The 17,189-nt window shown below is 44.4% G+C and overlaps 1 protein-coding gene across 3 annotated transcripts in view; it reads left to right on the forward strand.

Moving 5' to 3' along the window:
* LOC126537499 (splicing factor 3B subunit 2-like) overlaps nucleotides 1-16,497 on the forward strand; it is a 54,701-nt gene extending 38,204 nt beyond the window's left edge. For all 3 annotated transcript variants that reach the window (XM_050184525.3, XM_050184527.3, XM_050184526.2), the window contains 8 exons: nucleotides 1,901-2,050; nucleotides 3,989-4,078; nucleotides 5,523-5,630; nucleotides 8,108-8,215; nucleotides 8,814-9,052; nucleotides 10,396-10,495; nucleotides 14,640-14,849; nucleotides 16,306-16,497. In XM_050184525.3, coding sequence (XP_050040482.1) covers nucleotides 1,901-2,050; nucleotides 3,989-4,078; nucleotides 5,523-5,630; nucleotides 8,108-8,215; nucleotides 8,814-9,052; nucleotides 10,396-10,495; nucleotides 14,640-14,849; nucleotides 16,306-16,374 — 1,074 coding nt within the window. In that variant the 3' untranslated portion in view covers nucleotides 16,375-16,497. The remainder of the gene's footprint in view (nucleotides 1-1,900; nucleotides 2,051-3,988; nucleotides 4,079-5,522; nucleotides 5,631-8,107; nucleotides 8,216-8,813; nucleotides 9,053-10,395; nucleotides 10,496-14,639; nucleotides 14,850-16,305) is intronic.
* Nucleotides 16,498-17,189: the final 692 nt, after the last annotated feature.

A 17,189-nucleotide genomic window follows, 5' to 3' on the forward strand; every position in this document is an offset into this window, starting at 1 on the left:
TGTTCACTGTCCCCTTAGCTCTGCCGAGACGTATTTCCATAAAGGTGTCACTATTAGAGCCGCCATAAAGATCGGGCACATGCATGCTGGCTCATCAGGTTCAATTATCCTGTGAACGCCAATTCTAGGATCGAAATAAAGAACGTTTGGGCCCATAGAAATGTGTGGGTGCAGGCCAGTACCTTCGGTCAGGATTGATATAATTGAAAAATCACATTAACCAGAGTTGAATTATTGGAAGTCTACTGTACTAGCGTAAGGGATTTTGTAAGCATTATAAATTTCATATACAGTCAATGTCCAATTTTTGGACACCTTAGGGGCCGCATAAACATCAGAAAAATCTTGCATTAAAAAAAAAATGAATGCTTGCCTTTTACTGCTCCCTAGAGCACAAATCACCACAGGCATGTCCAGAGTAGCTGTGAAGGCTTGCGAGTACACTTATTAGGTGTATCGGCGCTCGTAATATGGCACGAGACGACGGGTACACGCATGCATAATTATGTAAGGACATACCGTGTCCCGTGGCAAAGGCTCCTTTCCACTCTTCGTATGCTTCACCGTGTGACACCGCTGTAATGCGGAGAAGCTGACTTATGGGAACTGGCATTATTTAACGTTCGACCTTTGCCATGCCTTCTGCGCTTTGAAGTCAGCGAGGATGGCTAAGGCAGAGTTGGCACCGTTGCTGACAGCGGTGAATTCTTTCAACGAAAAGCACAGCAACAAACAGCAGAAACCTTGGCATAGCGAACATTGAAGCCGCTAGACCTAACATTGCAGCAGTGGTGGCTATGACTGACATCAGATCAGCATGGGGAAGCACGGGTTCAAGGCTGCAAGATAATAAAAATGGTAGTGCTCGTGGTTTTGATTAAGGCTACTTAGGACCTGTGGTCATGGCAAAAAGTAAGAATAATTGGACAGTGAAGGGTTTCAGCGTTCCAAATTTTAGATGTCCTTATGCATTGGCACTATGGGGTACGTGGTGTTGCCGCAAAGGCATCCGAATTAGTGGGCATGTCCAAAAAAAGGCCATGCGAAAGCTCAGCTGTTGACTGCACTTAATTTTTTTTTCCTGCCAAGAAGTGTTGCAAAACAGATCAATATTCCAGCACATCCTGCTTTGAATGTAGCATCACTAGATGTTACCGCTAACAGTGTTGTTCATATTTCCGTTGCAGTATTTCACTAAGATGGTAGTGGTGTAAACATAATATTAACCGATTGAAGCTTTCTGTGTTCTTTTTTTTTTTCTTTTTTTTTCTTCGTGCTTACCGCGATAATTTGGAGTTAGCTTTTTTGGAATTACTCAGTGTGAACAGGTGATAGGCATCTCACTTGCCTTGTGTAAGGTGCTACAGTCTACTGCTAGCTGGTTGTAGAAACACTTCTGCATGCCAGAAACAAAATCTACAGCACATATTGTGACCAGTTTACGAAATTAAACGCACTTGTGGTTGTATCACAACAGTGAGAGTTCACATCCGCATTGCATTGCATGCACGAAAGATTTTGTACTGACATGGAAAGCTCCCTTGCCAGGAAACATGAGTTGCATTGATTTTAGCATTGTTTCTTGCTGTTTCTGGCTCATGAAGTGACACTCATTGCAGTTATATCACACACACATATATAGCTGCATGGTCCTAATGACTTTACTACCCTCAGTGTTAGTATAGTATTTAAGGTTAATAATTCATCTTGCATTTAGTGTGTCTTTCTTATGACTTTTAACAACATGTGGCCTTTGAAAGGGTCCAGACCATGAGCTGCTTGTCATGTAAAGTTACCTGTGCTTATGTTGAGGTCCATTTGATCAGGTGCTGGAATTTTTCTTGTGCATTGTCTCCACATTAGCGGCCAGACTCGTAAGCCCTGTCTTCTGTCTTTGCAGGAAGACCAGAAGACAATGAAGGCCAAGATGCGCGAGAAAGTGCGTCCCAAGCTGGGCAAGATCGACATTGACTACCAGAAGCTACACGATGCGTTCTTCAAGTGGCAGACCAAGCCTCGCATGACCATGCACGGTGATCTCTACTATGAGGTGAGCTCTCTTCTGAAGCGCTGGCTTTTTGAAGTATTTGTGTGTGAGCCACAGATGTTTTCAGCAATCCACGCTGTTCAAGTGAAACATACCTATCAGTAGATTTTCTTTGTTTTATTTCACTAACAGATTGAAGAAGTGCTTTGTTGTGCCTAGTTGTACCAGTTTGTTGTTTGAATCAACAAAACCCACCGCATAAATTTTTTTCCTGTCAGAGTGGCCATAAAACAATAACTTTTCATCAAGAGAGCTGATTCCTTTGTAAAGACTGGTATGCATTAGTTTATGATCAAAATTGACACTGACCCTGTACTTGGAGGGAATGAAAAGGAGGTTAAGGTAAAGAGCCTCACAATTTGTTTTTTGTAACGTCATGACAAATTTTGCTATTAAATTGGGAGCACTTTTTTCATGCTATGCAGCTGCGACCTTGCATTTTTGTGTTCGACATTAAGGGTTCCATATTGGAGGATTAATGACATCCATGTCAATAATCAGATTATCGAGAAATCTGCAGAATACAATAAGTCTCTCTATATGGTTTCATACATTACGAAACGGCATTTGGTTCAGTAGAGATACCATCAGTCATAGGGGCATTACGTAATCAAGGAGTACAGAACGCTTATGTAAATACCTTGGAAGATATCTACAAAGGTCCTGCAGCTATGTTAATGCTACACAAGCAGGAAGATACCTATAAAGAAAGGGGTCAGACAGGGAAACACAATCTTTCCAATGCTATTCACCGCGTGCTTGGATGAAGTATTCAATCTATTAAACTGGGAAGGCTTAAAAGTGAGGATCGACGGCGAATATCTCGGCAACCTTTGGTTTGCCGATGACATTGTTCTATTGAGCAACAATGTAGACGAGTTACAACAAATGATTGAGGACCTAAACAGAGAGTGTAAGAGTGGGGTTGTAGAATAATATGCAGAAGACAATGATGTCTAGCCAGGCAAGGGAGCAAAAGTTCAGGATAGCCAGTCAGCCTCTAGAGTCTGTGAACGAGTACTCTTACCTAGGTCAACTAATCATAGGGAACTCTGATCATGAGGAGGAAACTAATAGAAGAATAAAAATGGGTTGGATCGCATACGGCAGACATTGTCAGCTCCTGACTGGAAGCTTACTATTATCATTGAAAAGGAATGTGTACAATCAGTGCATTTTACCAGTGCTGACATATGGGGCAGAGACTTGGAGATTCCGCAGCCTTCAATACCAAAAGTACGGGAAGAGAGCTTACATGATGCTACGGCGTCTTGGCACGCCCGCTCTTTGCACATGTGGTAGATTACCTCTAAAGCAGGGTGTGCAGCTGTGTATGCTTTCAGCCGCTCAAAGCCATGCACAGCCACAGCCAAAACATGTGGCAACTTAACCCCCCCCCAGTTCTACCCCTCACGCCGCTTGATCGCATTTCTCCACTCCCTCTCTTTTCCTTTGCTCGCGTGGGAAGGTGGCACTCATGCGTGAAGCCACCACCTTTCTTTCTCACCCTTGCACACTTTCACTTGCACCTAAAGCACAAAGTGTGTGGGGCACAATAAGATCTTATTGCACTTGGACTTTATACGAAACATGATGTGGCTTCACTTCCGTGGTCTCGCTCTTGTCGCACAGCATGCAGTTTGAGAGGTGTGTTTGCAAGCAGCCACTTGTAATTCAATCATTTGACTGTGTTCATCTGCAGAAGTTTCCATTTATTGTCTCGGCATTCCTTTGCTGCGGTAGCAAAATTGCGTTATATTGAAATCGCATACAAACACACTTCGTTATATTGAGGTTTTAATTGCATGGTGCTCTATAGCCAAGATGTTATGAAAAGTTACATAATTCGTTATATTGAGAATTTTGTTATATTGAAGTTCGTTATATCGAGGTTTAACTGTGTTGTAGGGACAGAAAATTCTTTCTTAATTTTCTTTTCAGGGCAAGGAGTTTGAGACACGCCTCAAGGAAAAGAAGCCTGGCGACCTCACTGATGACTTGCGGATTGCTCTAGGAATGCCCACTGGTCCAGTGAGTTGTTTAGTAGTGGTGGCCTTGGGGAAGTCTTTTTGGCACACTGGGAGGAATGGGTGTGTGTTGTGTGTTGCAGGGAAGAGGATCTGCAGGGTGGAAGAAAATGGGAGGTGAGGATGGGAAGAAAAAATTTTCAACAGTACAGTCTAACCCACTTATAACAATACCAGTTTTAACAGTGTATCAGTTATAACACTGGGAAGCTGCTGCACCATCAACTTTTGTATGCTTTCCATGGTGAAATAGCCCGTTTACTATAATGCCCCAATGCCACATTATGGGTTACAATGATGAAGTCTGGCTGTTGGGTGTGCAAGCGGAAAGGTGAAATGCGAAATCCTTGAAAAGAAAAAACGAAAACGAGAAATTCGAGCCACTGCACAATGGCCTGCTGCTCCAACAGCTGCTGCACGCTAATTTTTCAGCCTTCTCCACACACCTCTCTCCCGTTGCCCTTCTACCCTCCGAACACGAATGGGCTGCGCCCATAGCTCTAAGTCGCGCCACCCTCCGAAACATGAATGGACCGCACCAACTGTACGTGGAGCACCTGGATGCCTTGAAGAAGAATGTCAGCAAGCTTTGCGTAAAGCATGCAAGGCTGATGGACATAGGGTTTTCTCGCGTGAGCCAGTGAGTAGTACGTGGCGAGATGCTTGTGGTGATCTCGCCTCAGTGTTTCTTTTGGATTTCTCAAGCTGACAGGCTGCCGCGGCAACCTTCTCACATTTCACTAAAGTGAAATGTGAGTGATATGTGAGCCTCAGTGGGGCTCGTATATCACTTGCCACCCGTGACCCCTCTGCAGTTGTTATAGCAGTGTCATTCTTTAATGCCAAAAGCCGCGGCTTGTTACGCACGATTGGAGCACCCAGGAAGCAGTTAAAATGAAGGAACACAATCAGCAGCCAGATGGAAGAAGATGGTGGGGAGGGGCACTGGCCTCCCCGTCATTATAGCTTTCTCACATCAGCTCTGCCATCCCCTATTTTGATTTTTTTTTCATGCAACCCGATTATAACAATTATCGGTTATAACAATGGAATTTTCGTGGCAATTGAATATTGTTATAAGTCTGTTCGACTGTATGTGGTTTCTCTCATGTCGGCATGTGGACAAAAGTATGTTCTTTGGAGGCTAGAAGGGGCTAGCTGCTTTACAGCTTCTCCACTGCTTATTCTTCGCGACATTCACTGCATTTGGATGTCACAAGCAACACATCATAGGCACGGATACAAAGTCTGTGCCGCTAAAGCATCTCATTATTTTGCTTCTCTTGGTGGCTCACTGGCTACGGCCGTTGTTTGAGATGGCTGCTGTTCTAATGCGGATGGCAAATCTCAAATGTCTTTTGTGGCTAGTTGAGTTCCCAGTACATGTGTTAAGACTGCGTTTTTTTTCTTATTCCACCTTTTTTTTTTTTTCTTCCATGTTCATTTAGAACTCCCACCGGTGCCCTCCACCATGGCTTATTGCCATGCAGCGGTATGGGCCACCGCCTTCGTACCCGAACCTCAAGATACCAGGCCTCAATGCTCCGATTCCAGACGTGAGTGTACACACCAAGCAAGCGCATTTTTCATCATGTTAGTGTAAATTTAAACACACACAGGAAAAACAAACTAATTGGAATGCTCATCATGCATAGTTACACGTGGGAGTGTGACATGCAGTTGCTCTGTAGCTGGTTTCTAAGCATGGCATAGTCCTAAATGTAGATTTTGGAACTGGAATCAGAGTACTGTTACTAATTCAGTGCAATTAGCACGAACCTGTAAGCATAACAATGCATTCTAATTGTTTTTTACTGGCTTGCCTCTGAATAACGTGGTGAAAATACATTTCTCCAAAGGTCGCCTCTCAAGGTGGCTAAGCAGCAAAAGCGGCTTTTCTACCGTATTTACTCGTGCAAAACCTGCACTCTTCAAAATATTGGCGAGCTACAGCTCCTGCATGAGTCGGGCATATGACTACCTGCTAAAACTACGGTTCATATTGTGAATAATGTATAGAAAAATGCAAACACTGGCTACACATTAAACAAGCATTTATCCAGGATTCAGCACTGCTGATCGAATTCTGCTGCATTCTTCAATGCTTCTGCTCTCTTATGTTCTCGTTGTCACCAGAGGTTACTACTTTGCCAGCACGCTCCAAAAGATGGTCATCCTTAAAGGGTCCCTAAAACAACTTGGACAAATTCTGTAGACATGTAGGGTACAGTCAAAGCAAAACTTTTATACCGTAATTTAAAGGAAGTGTCTCATATTAAGAGAGCTACGGACGATTAGAAGTTATTTTCCCCCCTAGCCATGCTTTTTCTCCTCAACTCGTTTGCCGAGTGGTCGGGACTACGCTCTGCCTTCGCTGGCTCTGCATCATAATGTGTGGTGTTGGGACGTCTACTTCCGGTTGTCTTGGAGCCAGTGCGCAAAGCCTCTCCAACATCTCTAGTAGCTGCCTGGCCACAGATCCCCGCGAGAGCTATCCAAGCAGCGTGCATTGCGAGCGCTTTGTCACAGTACCAAGCGTATTCCGGTAACCACAGGCAAGCAGAACATTTTTACGGATGGGCGGCGCCATAAACTAACACCCCTCCATACTACTACCGCTGTGATGAAGGGGCTTCAGCATAATCGTGAGCTGTCTGCATGGTGCAGCCACCTGGTGGCACAAAGCTTAACTAGCCAAACACGAGCAAATATTGCTGTAACCAAGTGAAACATTTTATACGATTAAAGAGACGTGTTCACAATCATGCTTCTGCCGAAAATTTACACCAGCAGCATGGTAGAATCCACTTGGTTACTGCTATATTATCTCTGTGTTTGCCTGGTTGAGCTCTGTGCCACCAGGTGGTTGCACCGTGCAGGCCTTGTCTGGTCAAATAGCCAGTGCACTTGTGCTTCTGTTGTGGTAGTAATCCCTTGGCGTGAAGTGACAGCCGCAAACGTGTAGATGCTGGCACCGATCGGAGACCGACAGCCTGGTGCGCTCCAGCCACTCCGCTCACATGTTGCCTTGCAGAGAAACATGATGTCACAGCTTGACATGTCGCCGATCACTAGATTTGCACCCCACAACACAACAAGGGCGATCCATGGGGCCCGCAAAAAGACACCTCAAGACCAACACTGATTGCACAGCTCGCCTCAACACGGAGAACGTTGTAACACAAGCAGACATCTGTCTGCCAGAAGTGCTTGAGCATAGTGATAAATTGTCGTTGTCTATTCTCTTCCTGTTACCTTTTTTTATAGAAACAAATTAACCAACATTCTGACTATTACAAACAACATTTGTTCACCATAAAGTTGGAAAATTATTGATGGCGCTACCTGAGCAGCCAGTCGAATAGCTCGCCCAACTGACGTCATTTGGGCTAACTACGTCAATTGTGAGAGGGCAGCTGAAAACTCAGGGGAGCGGCACCGCTGCAATCTGGAGTAGTGCACATTTTTAAAACCTTATGATAAATTACATTCTTTATGTGCAGCGCTTAAATGTGTCACTTAATGATCAGAAGGACCTACTCTAACGACTCAGTATGTTTGTGCAATATTGTCAAAATCATTTCAGGGTCACTTTAATGCCGTCCATGCTGTTATATAATCCTGTAATTTTAGAACGTTTAGCGATGGTATCAACTGATACTGAACACCATTAATTCAAAATCCATTCTTTGGTGAAACTTAACATTTTCAACCTTGGAAAGGGGTGGTTGCAGATTTTATGCAAGGGCATGTTTTAAATACAGCATCTAACAGTATGATGATGATATGTGGGGTTTCGTGCCACAAGGGCCAAGTATTGCCAAAGAGCACACCAGGCCAGTAACTAACGGTATCTAACGTTGGAAGCCATCATCTGAGGTTCCTTATAACCACTTACACTTATGAATGACCAGACAGAATAAGGATAAGTTAGCTAAATGAATTGAAAATGTTTTATTGCCCATTGCAGGCACATTGAACTGTGCACCCGTGTTCATGCATGGATGCAACATGTTGCGTTTTTCCTTTCCAGGGTTGCTCCTTCGGGTACCATGCTGGTGGCTGGGGCAAACCACCTGTGGACGAGATGGGCAGACCACTGTATGGTGATGTGTTCGGCACGCAGTCATCTGACTCCACAGTGAGTGTTAACCAAGGGGCTTATCAGTTAGGCCAGATGTGCTGCTAGCTTGCGTTCACTAGAGGTGTCCATAAGGTTCATCACGAAGAGTTGCAGTCTATTGTACCAACGCTGGCCTTGATTCCCGAATTTATCTACAGTAGAATCCCATAGATTCTGGCTGAGGACCTATTTAAGTTTGCTATCCCAGCTGCTGCAGCCACATTTTGATGGGGGCAAAATGCAAAACCACTCATGTATTTAGATTCGGATGCACAGAACCCCAGGTAGACACCAGGGGTTCCCACTATGGCACACCTCATAATCAGATGGTGGTATTGGTTCATAAAATCCATGATTTGAAGTAAGTGTTTAACTAATCAAGAGATTGACTTTAAGCATAGTTGCGGTAAACATTATCTTGAACGAAAGATATAGGCAATGAACAAACGATGGCTATACAAGAACAATAATTTGTTAGCTAGCGAAGTGTATTTAACAGGTGTGCAACAATTAGCTTGTTAGTTATTCATCAATAATTATGCACCCGCCACAAAAGTTAGCAGAGCCTTACAAAATAGAACTGCCCATTCTGACCTGATGCCGACCTGTTTTTCAGAGCAACATGGTTGATGAAGAGGTGGATCGCACGCTGTGGGGTGAACTTGAGAGTGAGTCTTCAGAGGAGGAAGAAGATGAGGACGAAGATGAGGACGAGGGTGTGGAAGATGAAACTGGCCTGGTGACTCCCGCGGAGGGCCTGGTGACACCGAGTGGCTTCAGCTCAATACCGGCAGGAGTCGAAACACCCGACATGATTGAGCTGCGAAAGCGCAAGATCGAGTCGGAGATGGAAGGGTGAGGGTGGCTTGCTGGTTTGTGTGGCATGTGTGACTGGACTTCGATAAGCCAGTTTAAGAAAGTCGAGCCATCCATTGTTGCAGAATTCATAATTTGCAATTTATTTGATATGTGTGAACAGCTGTATTTCTGTATTTAACAAATGAAATTGGCTAGCAATGTGGGACGGTGGTATTCTTGGACAATCACTGTCAGGGATACCTTTACTTTTGCAAGATTTGAGCCAATTTGTACTGGACGTTTTGGTGACAATGGGTGATAGCGTCCATGGCAGTGATAAAACAGCATCCTTTGTGCCAAGAACGCTGTGACTAATAGACGTGTGTACATGAGTATCTAAGCATGTTTGCAACAATGAAAAGAATTGTACTCTAAATGACGTGCACTTGTTGCAATGAGGATATTTAGATATCATTTGTTTTAGCACTGAGTAATTTTGTAGAAAACAAGGCCAGGAGCCTGGACGTCTATAAGGTTAGTGAAGATGGTACTAGTGCTGTCCCACTTGCAACCTAGTCGGCAAGAAAGCAGGAGCACCCAGCCAGTAGCCATGGTCAGAAAAGTCCAGAAGGGTTTACAAAGAAAGCTTGGCTTTAAATAAGGATTTCAATCAAATGACTTCAGTTAGCCAAGACCCGGTGATACTGTTACGCCGATACCAATTTCGTGACGATACAAATTTTTCAGAAGTCCCTGTACAAGTCTATCAGCTTACAGTGCACAAAATTTTTTATGTTGCCAACCGCCTTTTGTGCCAGGGCAGATGATACAAACAATCGAGCCACCACAAGCTGCAATAAGAAAGAAAGAAAATGGAAGAAAAAAATTTCGCTTTGTGCAGTATCATGGCAACTTGTTGACCATTTTCAAACATCTTGCAACTTTATCAGAGCTGGCAATCACACGTGAACAATCTTACCACGTCAACAAGGTCAGCGGCATTCACTACATGGGTAGCCTTATCTCTGTTTCCCATGCTTTCCGACCTTTTCAGCACCCGATGACATTTCGAAACTTTCCTTCCTTTGCACCTATCAGATCACACAATATGACATAGCTTCACCACAGCAAAGAAAAGTAAACAGATTCCCCCGCCTGTTAATTTCCCAATTTGCGTTGCATTTTTGGGGGGCACAAATTTCAGGTGATACGAATTTTCCTGCCATACCGAGAGATTCGTATCAGCGAGATTCAACTGTATTCATGGAATACTGAAAGTAGCGTTTTCTTGTGAAGCTTCCATAGGCAAGTGCTAGTATAGTACTTTTTGAGTCTGCGCTGGGTCTTTGGTGACTGGGCTCAGGCTGTGTTATGACATGTCATTCTTTTTCTGTCTACAGTGGGGACACCCCAGCTCTGTACACCATCCTGCCCGAGAAGAAGTCCGAGAGGGTGGGTGCTGCCATGATGGGATCGACGCACGTCTACGACATGAGTGCAGTAAGTTTCACCAGCTGTGCATGGGCTGTGTGTGTTTGTTAACCTTTATGTTGATTTCGTATTGCATGAGTTGGACACATAATCTCTTTCCTGTTTCCATGTGGCCGAATGTTCTGGCTTACCACTGCTTTCATTCAAAGGGCCCTTCCCTAGGCCCCACAGCAAATTTCGATTATGCGCTGGAAGTTGTTACGTGCCCTCTGAAGAGCTTTCAGCCGCAATAATTTTTCAGATTGGTGCATTAATAGCCGCGATAAAAATATTTCAGTGCCGTGAACCCATGATTTCAGGAGGCAAGCACCACTGCCAAGAGAGACACTCTCTCCATGCAACAGATTACGGAAAGAATGTTGCATTAAATAATACTTGAACTCACGAGTCACTAAGAGCGACGTCACAGCAAAGAGACATGTACATAGGTGCACTAGCATGTATACATCATCCCTCCGGCTTGGAGCGCGGCACTCGCGAGGAAAAGGGCAAAGGGCGTTCGGTTTGAAATTTCAGTTCCTCCTGCGGTGCGTAGCGATGTAATACTTAGCAGACATGATCGTTAGGGCGCATTGTATGCACGGCGCTTGTCAACTCGGAAGTGGCCAGACCTGGTGAGGGCCCCTTTAACCCTTTCGCTGTCGGACCTTTCTGGCCGTGAAGCACCCCCAGTGTCGGCTTGGTTTCAGGGAACGAGCATAACAGGGAATGAACATAGCAATTTATTTTTGATTATGATTGGTATACAAATAACGTAGTCAATGCTATATGCACATTTCAGTGTTCTGCAGCTGCTGTTAGTAAACATCATCATCATCATCAGCCTGACTATAAAATCCGTTCAACATCTGAATCTGACGATGCGGAACCCTCTTCCTCGCATGCGACTCTGTCCGAGTCCGAATCCGAGCTCGGCTCGTATTCTAAATCGGAATTGAGCCACCGCACCAATGAGCAGACGAAGGTCCCGCGCGCTCAGCCATCCGAAAGTAACCGCGTGCTGGGAGGATGCGCTTTCAGTCGCCCGCACAACGGAGAGAAATGGGACGTTGCGTGATCAAGAAGACAGAGGGAGATGGAAAAAGGCTAAACAAAGTTCGAAGGGCTTTACGTTTACTGCTGCAAGTCGGAAGCGAGGGTTCGGCGAGAGAGCGAAAGCAGCAATCGAGTCACCCTTTTCGGAGAGGCAACGGCACGTGCGCCTGAACTTGACACGGCGTAGCAGACACACTAACAGAAGAAAAATAAAAACCTTCAAACCAGCGGAGATGGCAGTACAACCCTTGAACCCATATCCACACGCGCGCGACGCATGATCCAGCGAACGCGGAGCCACCGCGCCACTCGGCAAAGAGAAAGTGGGGAGTGGCAGTCGCACCGTACTCTTCAATACATGGGTTAACACAGGTCGGGGAGAATATACGAACTTGTAGAAAGAGTCAACAGATGGCGTGGCCAATTCAGGAGCGCCAGCTTTGCGCTCAGGCACGAAATTTTGAACGTACGATAGAGAACGTACCGGTACGTCAGTGATACCGTGGGGGGGAAGCGCGATGACGTACCGGTATGTCCGTGACAGCGAAAGGGTTAAAGTGAAGCTAGCTGCCTCTGCTTATTATGAATACTTGCTTTTATACGAGGGGGTACCCAAAAGTAACTGGAATAATTTTTTTTTTAGAGCTATGTATTTATTTTTTACAATACAACCTTGTCACCTTGAAAGTACTTCCCATTACACTTAATACATTTGTCCAATCTGCGATTCCATTCTTCGAAAGATTTTTGAAACTCGTCTGTTTTGATGGGCTGATAGCTCCTCTCTCGTTTTTTCCCTCACCTCTACTGCTTTGTGAAATTGCAGTCCTTTCATGTCATTCTTCATCCGAGGAAACAAAAAAAAGTCGTGCATAGCAAGGTCAGGAGAGTAAGGGGTGCGGGCACCTGACCTCACTTCGTGCGACTTTTTTTTGTTTTCTCGAATGAAGGATGACATTAAAGGACTGCGATTTCACGACGTAGAAGAGGTGAGGGAAAAAACAAAAGAGGAGCTATCATGCCATCAAAACAGACGAGTTTGAAAAATGTTTCGAAGAATGGAATCGCAGATTGGACAAATGTATTAAGTGTAATAGAGAGTAAGTACCTTCAAGGTGATAAGGTTGTTTTGTAAAAAATAAATAAATATATGCAGTGAAACCTCGTTAAACCATAGTTGGATGGAGCTCAGAAAAAGTATGTGCTAAACAGTAGTACTGCTTAACCGAAATAGCGTGAGATTGCCTACTTACCTGTCCAAAACGGAACTCGGAGAGAGTGCGATGAAAGGGCAAAGAACATGCAGTCTTTATTCATTTCGCACATTTTCGTTTGATGATGCGGCGGCCTAGCAGCAGCGACATTGGCCTCAAACTCTCTTAAGCTGCAAGCCAGCCTTTCTGCCAGCCCCCTCTTCTCAGCAAACACCTGTGTGAGGCTGACATAATGTGCAGCTTCTGCCACTGTCGGGCCTGAATCGACCGTGCTGTCGCTTTCCGTGTCGTCCTCATCACTGTCGTTAGGTGACACTCCAACAGTAACGGATGCAACGATGACGAAAAGTCAAGCCTCGAAAAGTTGAACCTCATAGCCAACTTCTTTTTGCAGTCCCAGCAGCACTGCCAAGCATCTTCTCCTTCACATTGAAAGTGCCACACACCATAGTCAACGGTAGATCCCTCTCGCGTGCCAGCGCCGACTTTATGCCACATTCAATAGCACGAATGATGTCCAATTTTTCTTTTATGCTGAGCGCCCGGTTTTTGTCCTAGCTTGCACGACACCACAACACAGGCCAGCACTAGCCAGCCACAGCAGTCTCTGGCACGGCGCCGAAATGAAGTTGATGTCAATGTGGTTTCACCCTTCCAATTGTCCTTTGCATTCGCGCTTGGAGGTCGTTCTGATCACTGAGGCTCATTCCGCCTGGCTGACCTACCGCCGTGATTGCGCTTCAAGAAGTGCAAACACTACGTGTCAACCGATACGTACGCAATAAGCTGGTGCGAGTTATGCGGATACAAAGTGCACTTTGTTCAATGGCCGCTGAGTCAGGGATTTGACTTTATCACTTTTAAAATGAAACTACTGTTTAAGCGGCTATGGTTTAATGAGGTTTTACTGTAGCTTTTTAAGAATACTTCCAGTTACATTTGGGTACCCCCTCTTATTGTGCACACAATCAGAGTTCTTTACAGTGAAGCTGTATATACTATATAGCTAGGGTTCCATGTATTTTTTGCTCTCCATGAACAAAAACTACCATCATCAATGGCTCATACCCCCGTAAGCATAGTAAGGCAGAGGCTACAAGCACTCGGCAAAGTGAAGCGAACAGTGCTTAAATTCTTTCTAATCATGCATACAACATACAGAACAGCATTTCGAAAACTGTCATCATAAATGGCTCATACCCCTGTGAGCAATGCCTCATACTCGCGTAAGCAAGCAAAATATGCAATGGCTCACATACCCGTAAGGTTCATGGCTACTCTCTTTGCAAGAATTAGCTGCAATAACACTGCCCCTGTTGTCGTCGGTGATTTCACTGTGGATGTGTTGGTACTGAAAAGGGAGTGGTTTACGCGTTCCATGTTGCAAACATATCCCTTGCGATGCCACACTGATATGGCCCAGCCGACCACCCAGCAGTGTACGTGCATAGATTTGACATCAAAGAATGTGATTGCAGTTTCAAATGAAATAATGACCGCCCATCAAAACAGTGAATGAGTTCGTACCTTTGATCAAAATTATGTGTCACCTCCATGTCGTGTGCTAAACAGCTTCTCTGGTCAACCACCTTCACAGAGTGGAATGGCTTATGATTTTTTGTGTTCCTTTTTGAATGAACCAAGTTGATTTCATGTTAGTAATTCTGCTGCATTCCAGTGTAGAAGTGTGCCTAATGAAAGCTTAGAATGAATGTGAACAGAAGCCTACCTTCTTTTTCCCCCTGAATAGCTCTTAAAATTTGCTTGCCATTTCCTTTGTTGGTGTTCTTTAAGCATCAGTAGACTGAAACAGCAAGACACCCTTGCTACCAGTTTTATTGCAAGTGTTAAGTTAAGCTTTCTTTGCTGTGTGTCATGTGGCATTGTTGGTGGGTTCTGTGCAGGCAATGGTGAAGGGCCCCAAGATGCCGACTGCAGTGGCGGGGACAGCCAAACAGTCTGGAGGTGTGGAGATCGCGCTGGACCCGAGTGAGCTGGAGATGGACTCGGCCGCCATGGCGGCTCGTTACGAACAGACGTTACGTGAGCAGCAGTCTCACCTCGCCAAGGAGGACCTCAGTGACATGGTGGCCGAACATGCAGCACGGCAGAAGGTGAGCTTGCAGCACACATCTCTGGCCGCCTGTAATTTGCTCGGACTGGCTAATTGTGCTATGCAGTAGAACCTTGTTCATACGTTCTTGGAAAATAATGCAAGAAAAAACGCAGTAACTGGGAAAACGTATGATATGAAAACAGAAATATTTCACAGATTTAACTGTAGTTGACATTGACATAATGTTAAGCATTACACAAATCGTTGCATCACGAGACGCCGATGTGTGCTGAGCTGGGGTACCAACCCCGCTACCAACCCCGTATTAGGTATTGGTAGCGATAGCTGTGAATGCGATGTGTGAAGACCCGGCAGGATATTTGGTAATGCTGCAATAGGAAACTGGTTTCACGGCGACGGTCTCACGTGAAACAGGCGAGCGAGTATTGAGGGGAAGCTGCTGTGGGGGAAGCTGCTGCTGTTCTCGATCACGAGTGTCTCGCATCTTTTCTTATTTACGTGGGATCTGACAGCTGGTAAACGTACCATTTAATTCGTTAGTAAAATACAGTCAAACCTCAACATAGTGAACACAGACAGTGGCATAGCTAGGTCATCTGGCGCCCGGGGCCATTAGCTCTTCTGTCACCCCCCTTTAGCGGAAATCGTAGCATCTACGTTAGCATCCCAAATTAAACTTGAACTGCGCTCTGTGTTGACATTTAGAAGGCGGAGCATTGTGGGCACGCCCCACTGCACCGTAGCCTTCGCAGTGCAACTCATTGAAAAAGGAACGGGAGCACAGTGCAGGCCGTGTTTGGTTGCCAATAACTCCACTTCTGCTAAATGCATTGAAATACTTTTTGTAGCTAAGTATTTCTGAAATAGCCTATTTTCACTTCAAATACCTCTCTACACTTCGATAAAAAGTGGTTCAGGGCCCCTTTAACTTTTTTCTCTCCATTGCACTGACTTTTGTCGTTAAAATCTGTCCAGGGGTTTCTTAAAAAAGCATTTTGAATTTTACACATAGTATTTGAATATAGGTGGCATCGTAGTTGGACCCAAGTTTTGTGATGGCAGGAGAAGCTCGCATGGGAATTTCAAGATGGCATTGCCACCCGTGTTTTGTTCTGTTTCGGTTAACTTAAGAGACTAGCTTACTTCCAGGAGTGCAATGCACTAATTTACCTGAGCCTCACAGTTCTCCTTAACCATCTTTTTATTGTGACCCCTTGAGTAATGAAATTCATGGTGTAATCAGTTCTGCATCACAAGAACAAAGAGCAAAGATGCATACTACATTGTAGTATTTTTTTTTTTTTTTCACTGTCTGGTCAGTTGGCACTGCAGAAGATATGTTGTGTTGAAAACACAACACTTAGTCTCTTCATTGTTATAAGTGAGCCATCCTATGTTTCATTGATGAAATGGGCATCAGAAGAAGTGACAACTGTCAAAATCGCGTGCTTTTGCCTGGGTGTTGACCAAATATTGCCCTCTTGCCTTTTCAGAACAAACGGAAAAAGCAGCAGCAGGACACCACCAAAGCAGCAAAGAAGTACAAGGAGTTCAAGTTTTAAAAGTGTCCCATCACAATTTCCCAGTGCATTCTCATCTGTTAAAAATAAAACTATCATTTCCCACTGTATAAACTGCTATTTGCAGGAGCAGTCACTTTTCAGATTAAAGGACATTGCACTGACTGTTGGGCTCTGTCGAGAGTTAGCATGCATGCTTTTGTGTTTGGGTGCACCATCTGGTGCACCAAATTAATAGACCATGGTTGTAAAGGTGAAGCCACACTTTGTGATAGAAATTTTAAGTTTATATTGACATTCTTATAAAACTTGCACAGATCTTTCCATCGTGATTGAACCCATAGCTGTAGGGGCTAATATGTGTTCAAGGACATAAATGAAACATGTTGGTATCGCAACAGAAAAAAAGAAGTGTGTGAAATTGCAACGCTCATTAATGCAGATTCACAATAATAGTAGTTTCCTAACTCATTACTTGATAATTTAAAAGGTCATAAGGCACCTAAATTGCAACTTTGCTTTAGATTTGCAAATGCGAAATTCCAGGGAAGAGCGCTGGTAAATTATAAGTTTCCTGCTATATTAGTGTATTTCTGAGACAAGGCAAATTGAAATGTATATTGCAAGCAGATCGTATGTTACTTGCTGACAGTGTAAATATACTGATCTGCAAGATATCATTACACATTATTATCGGACTTATCACTTAAGCTGTTTGAACATACGAGTCAAATCCAACGGAAGCATGCAAATACAGTATAATCTCGTTGATTCGAACTCCAAGGGGACCAGAAATTTGTTCGAATAAAACTGAGTTCGTGATTGAGCGTGCCCTAGGAGGGGGGCGTAGGTAAGCA

The sequence above is a fragment of the Dermacentor andersoni genome, chromosome 4 (assembly GCF_023375885.2).
Source record: "Dermacentor andersoni chromosome 4, qqDerAnde1_hic_scaffold, whole genome shotgun sequence".
Classification (NCBI taxonomy): Eukaryota; Metazoa; Arthropoda; class Arachnida; order Ixodida; family Ixodidae; genus Dermacentor; species Dermacentor andersoni.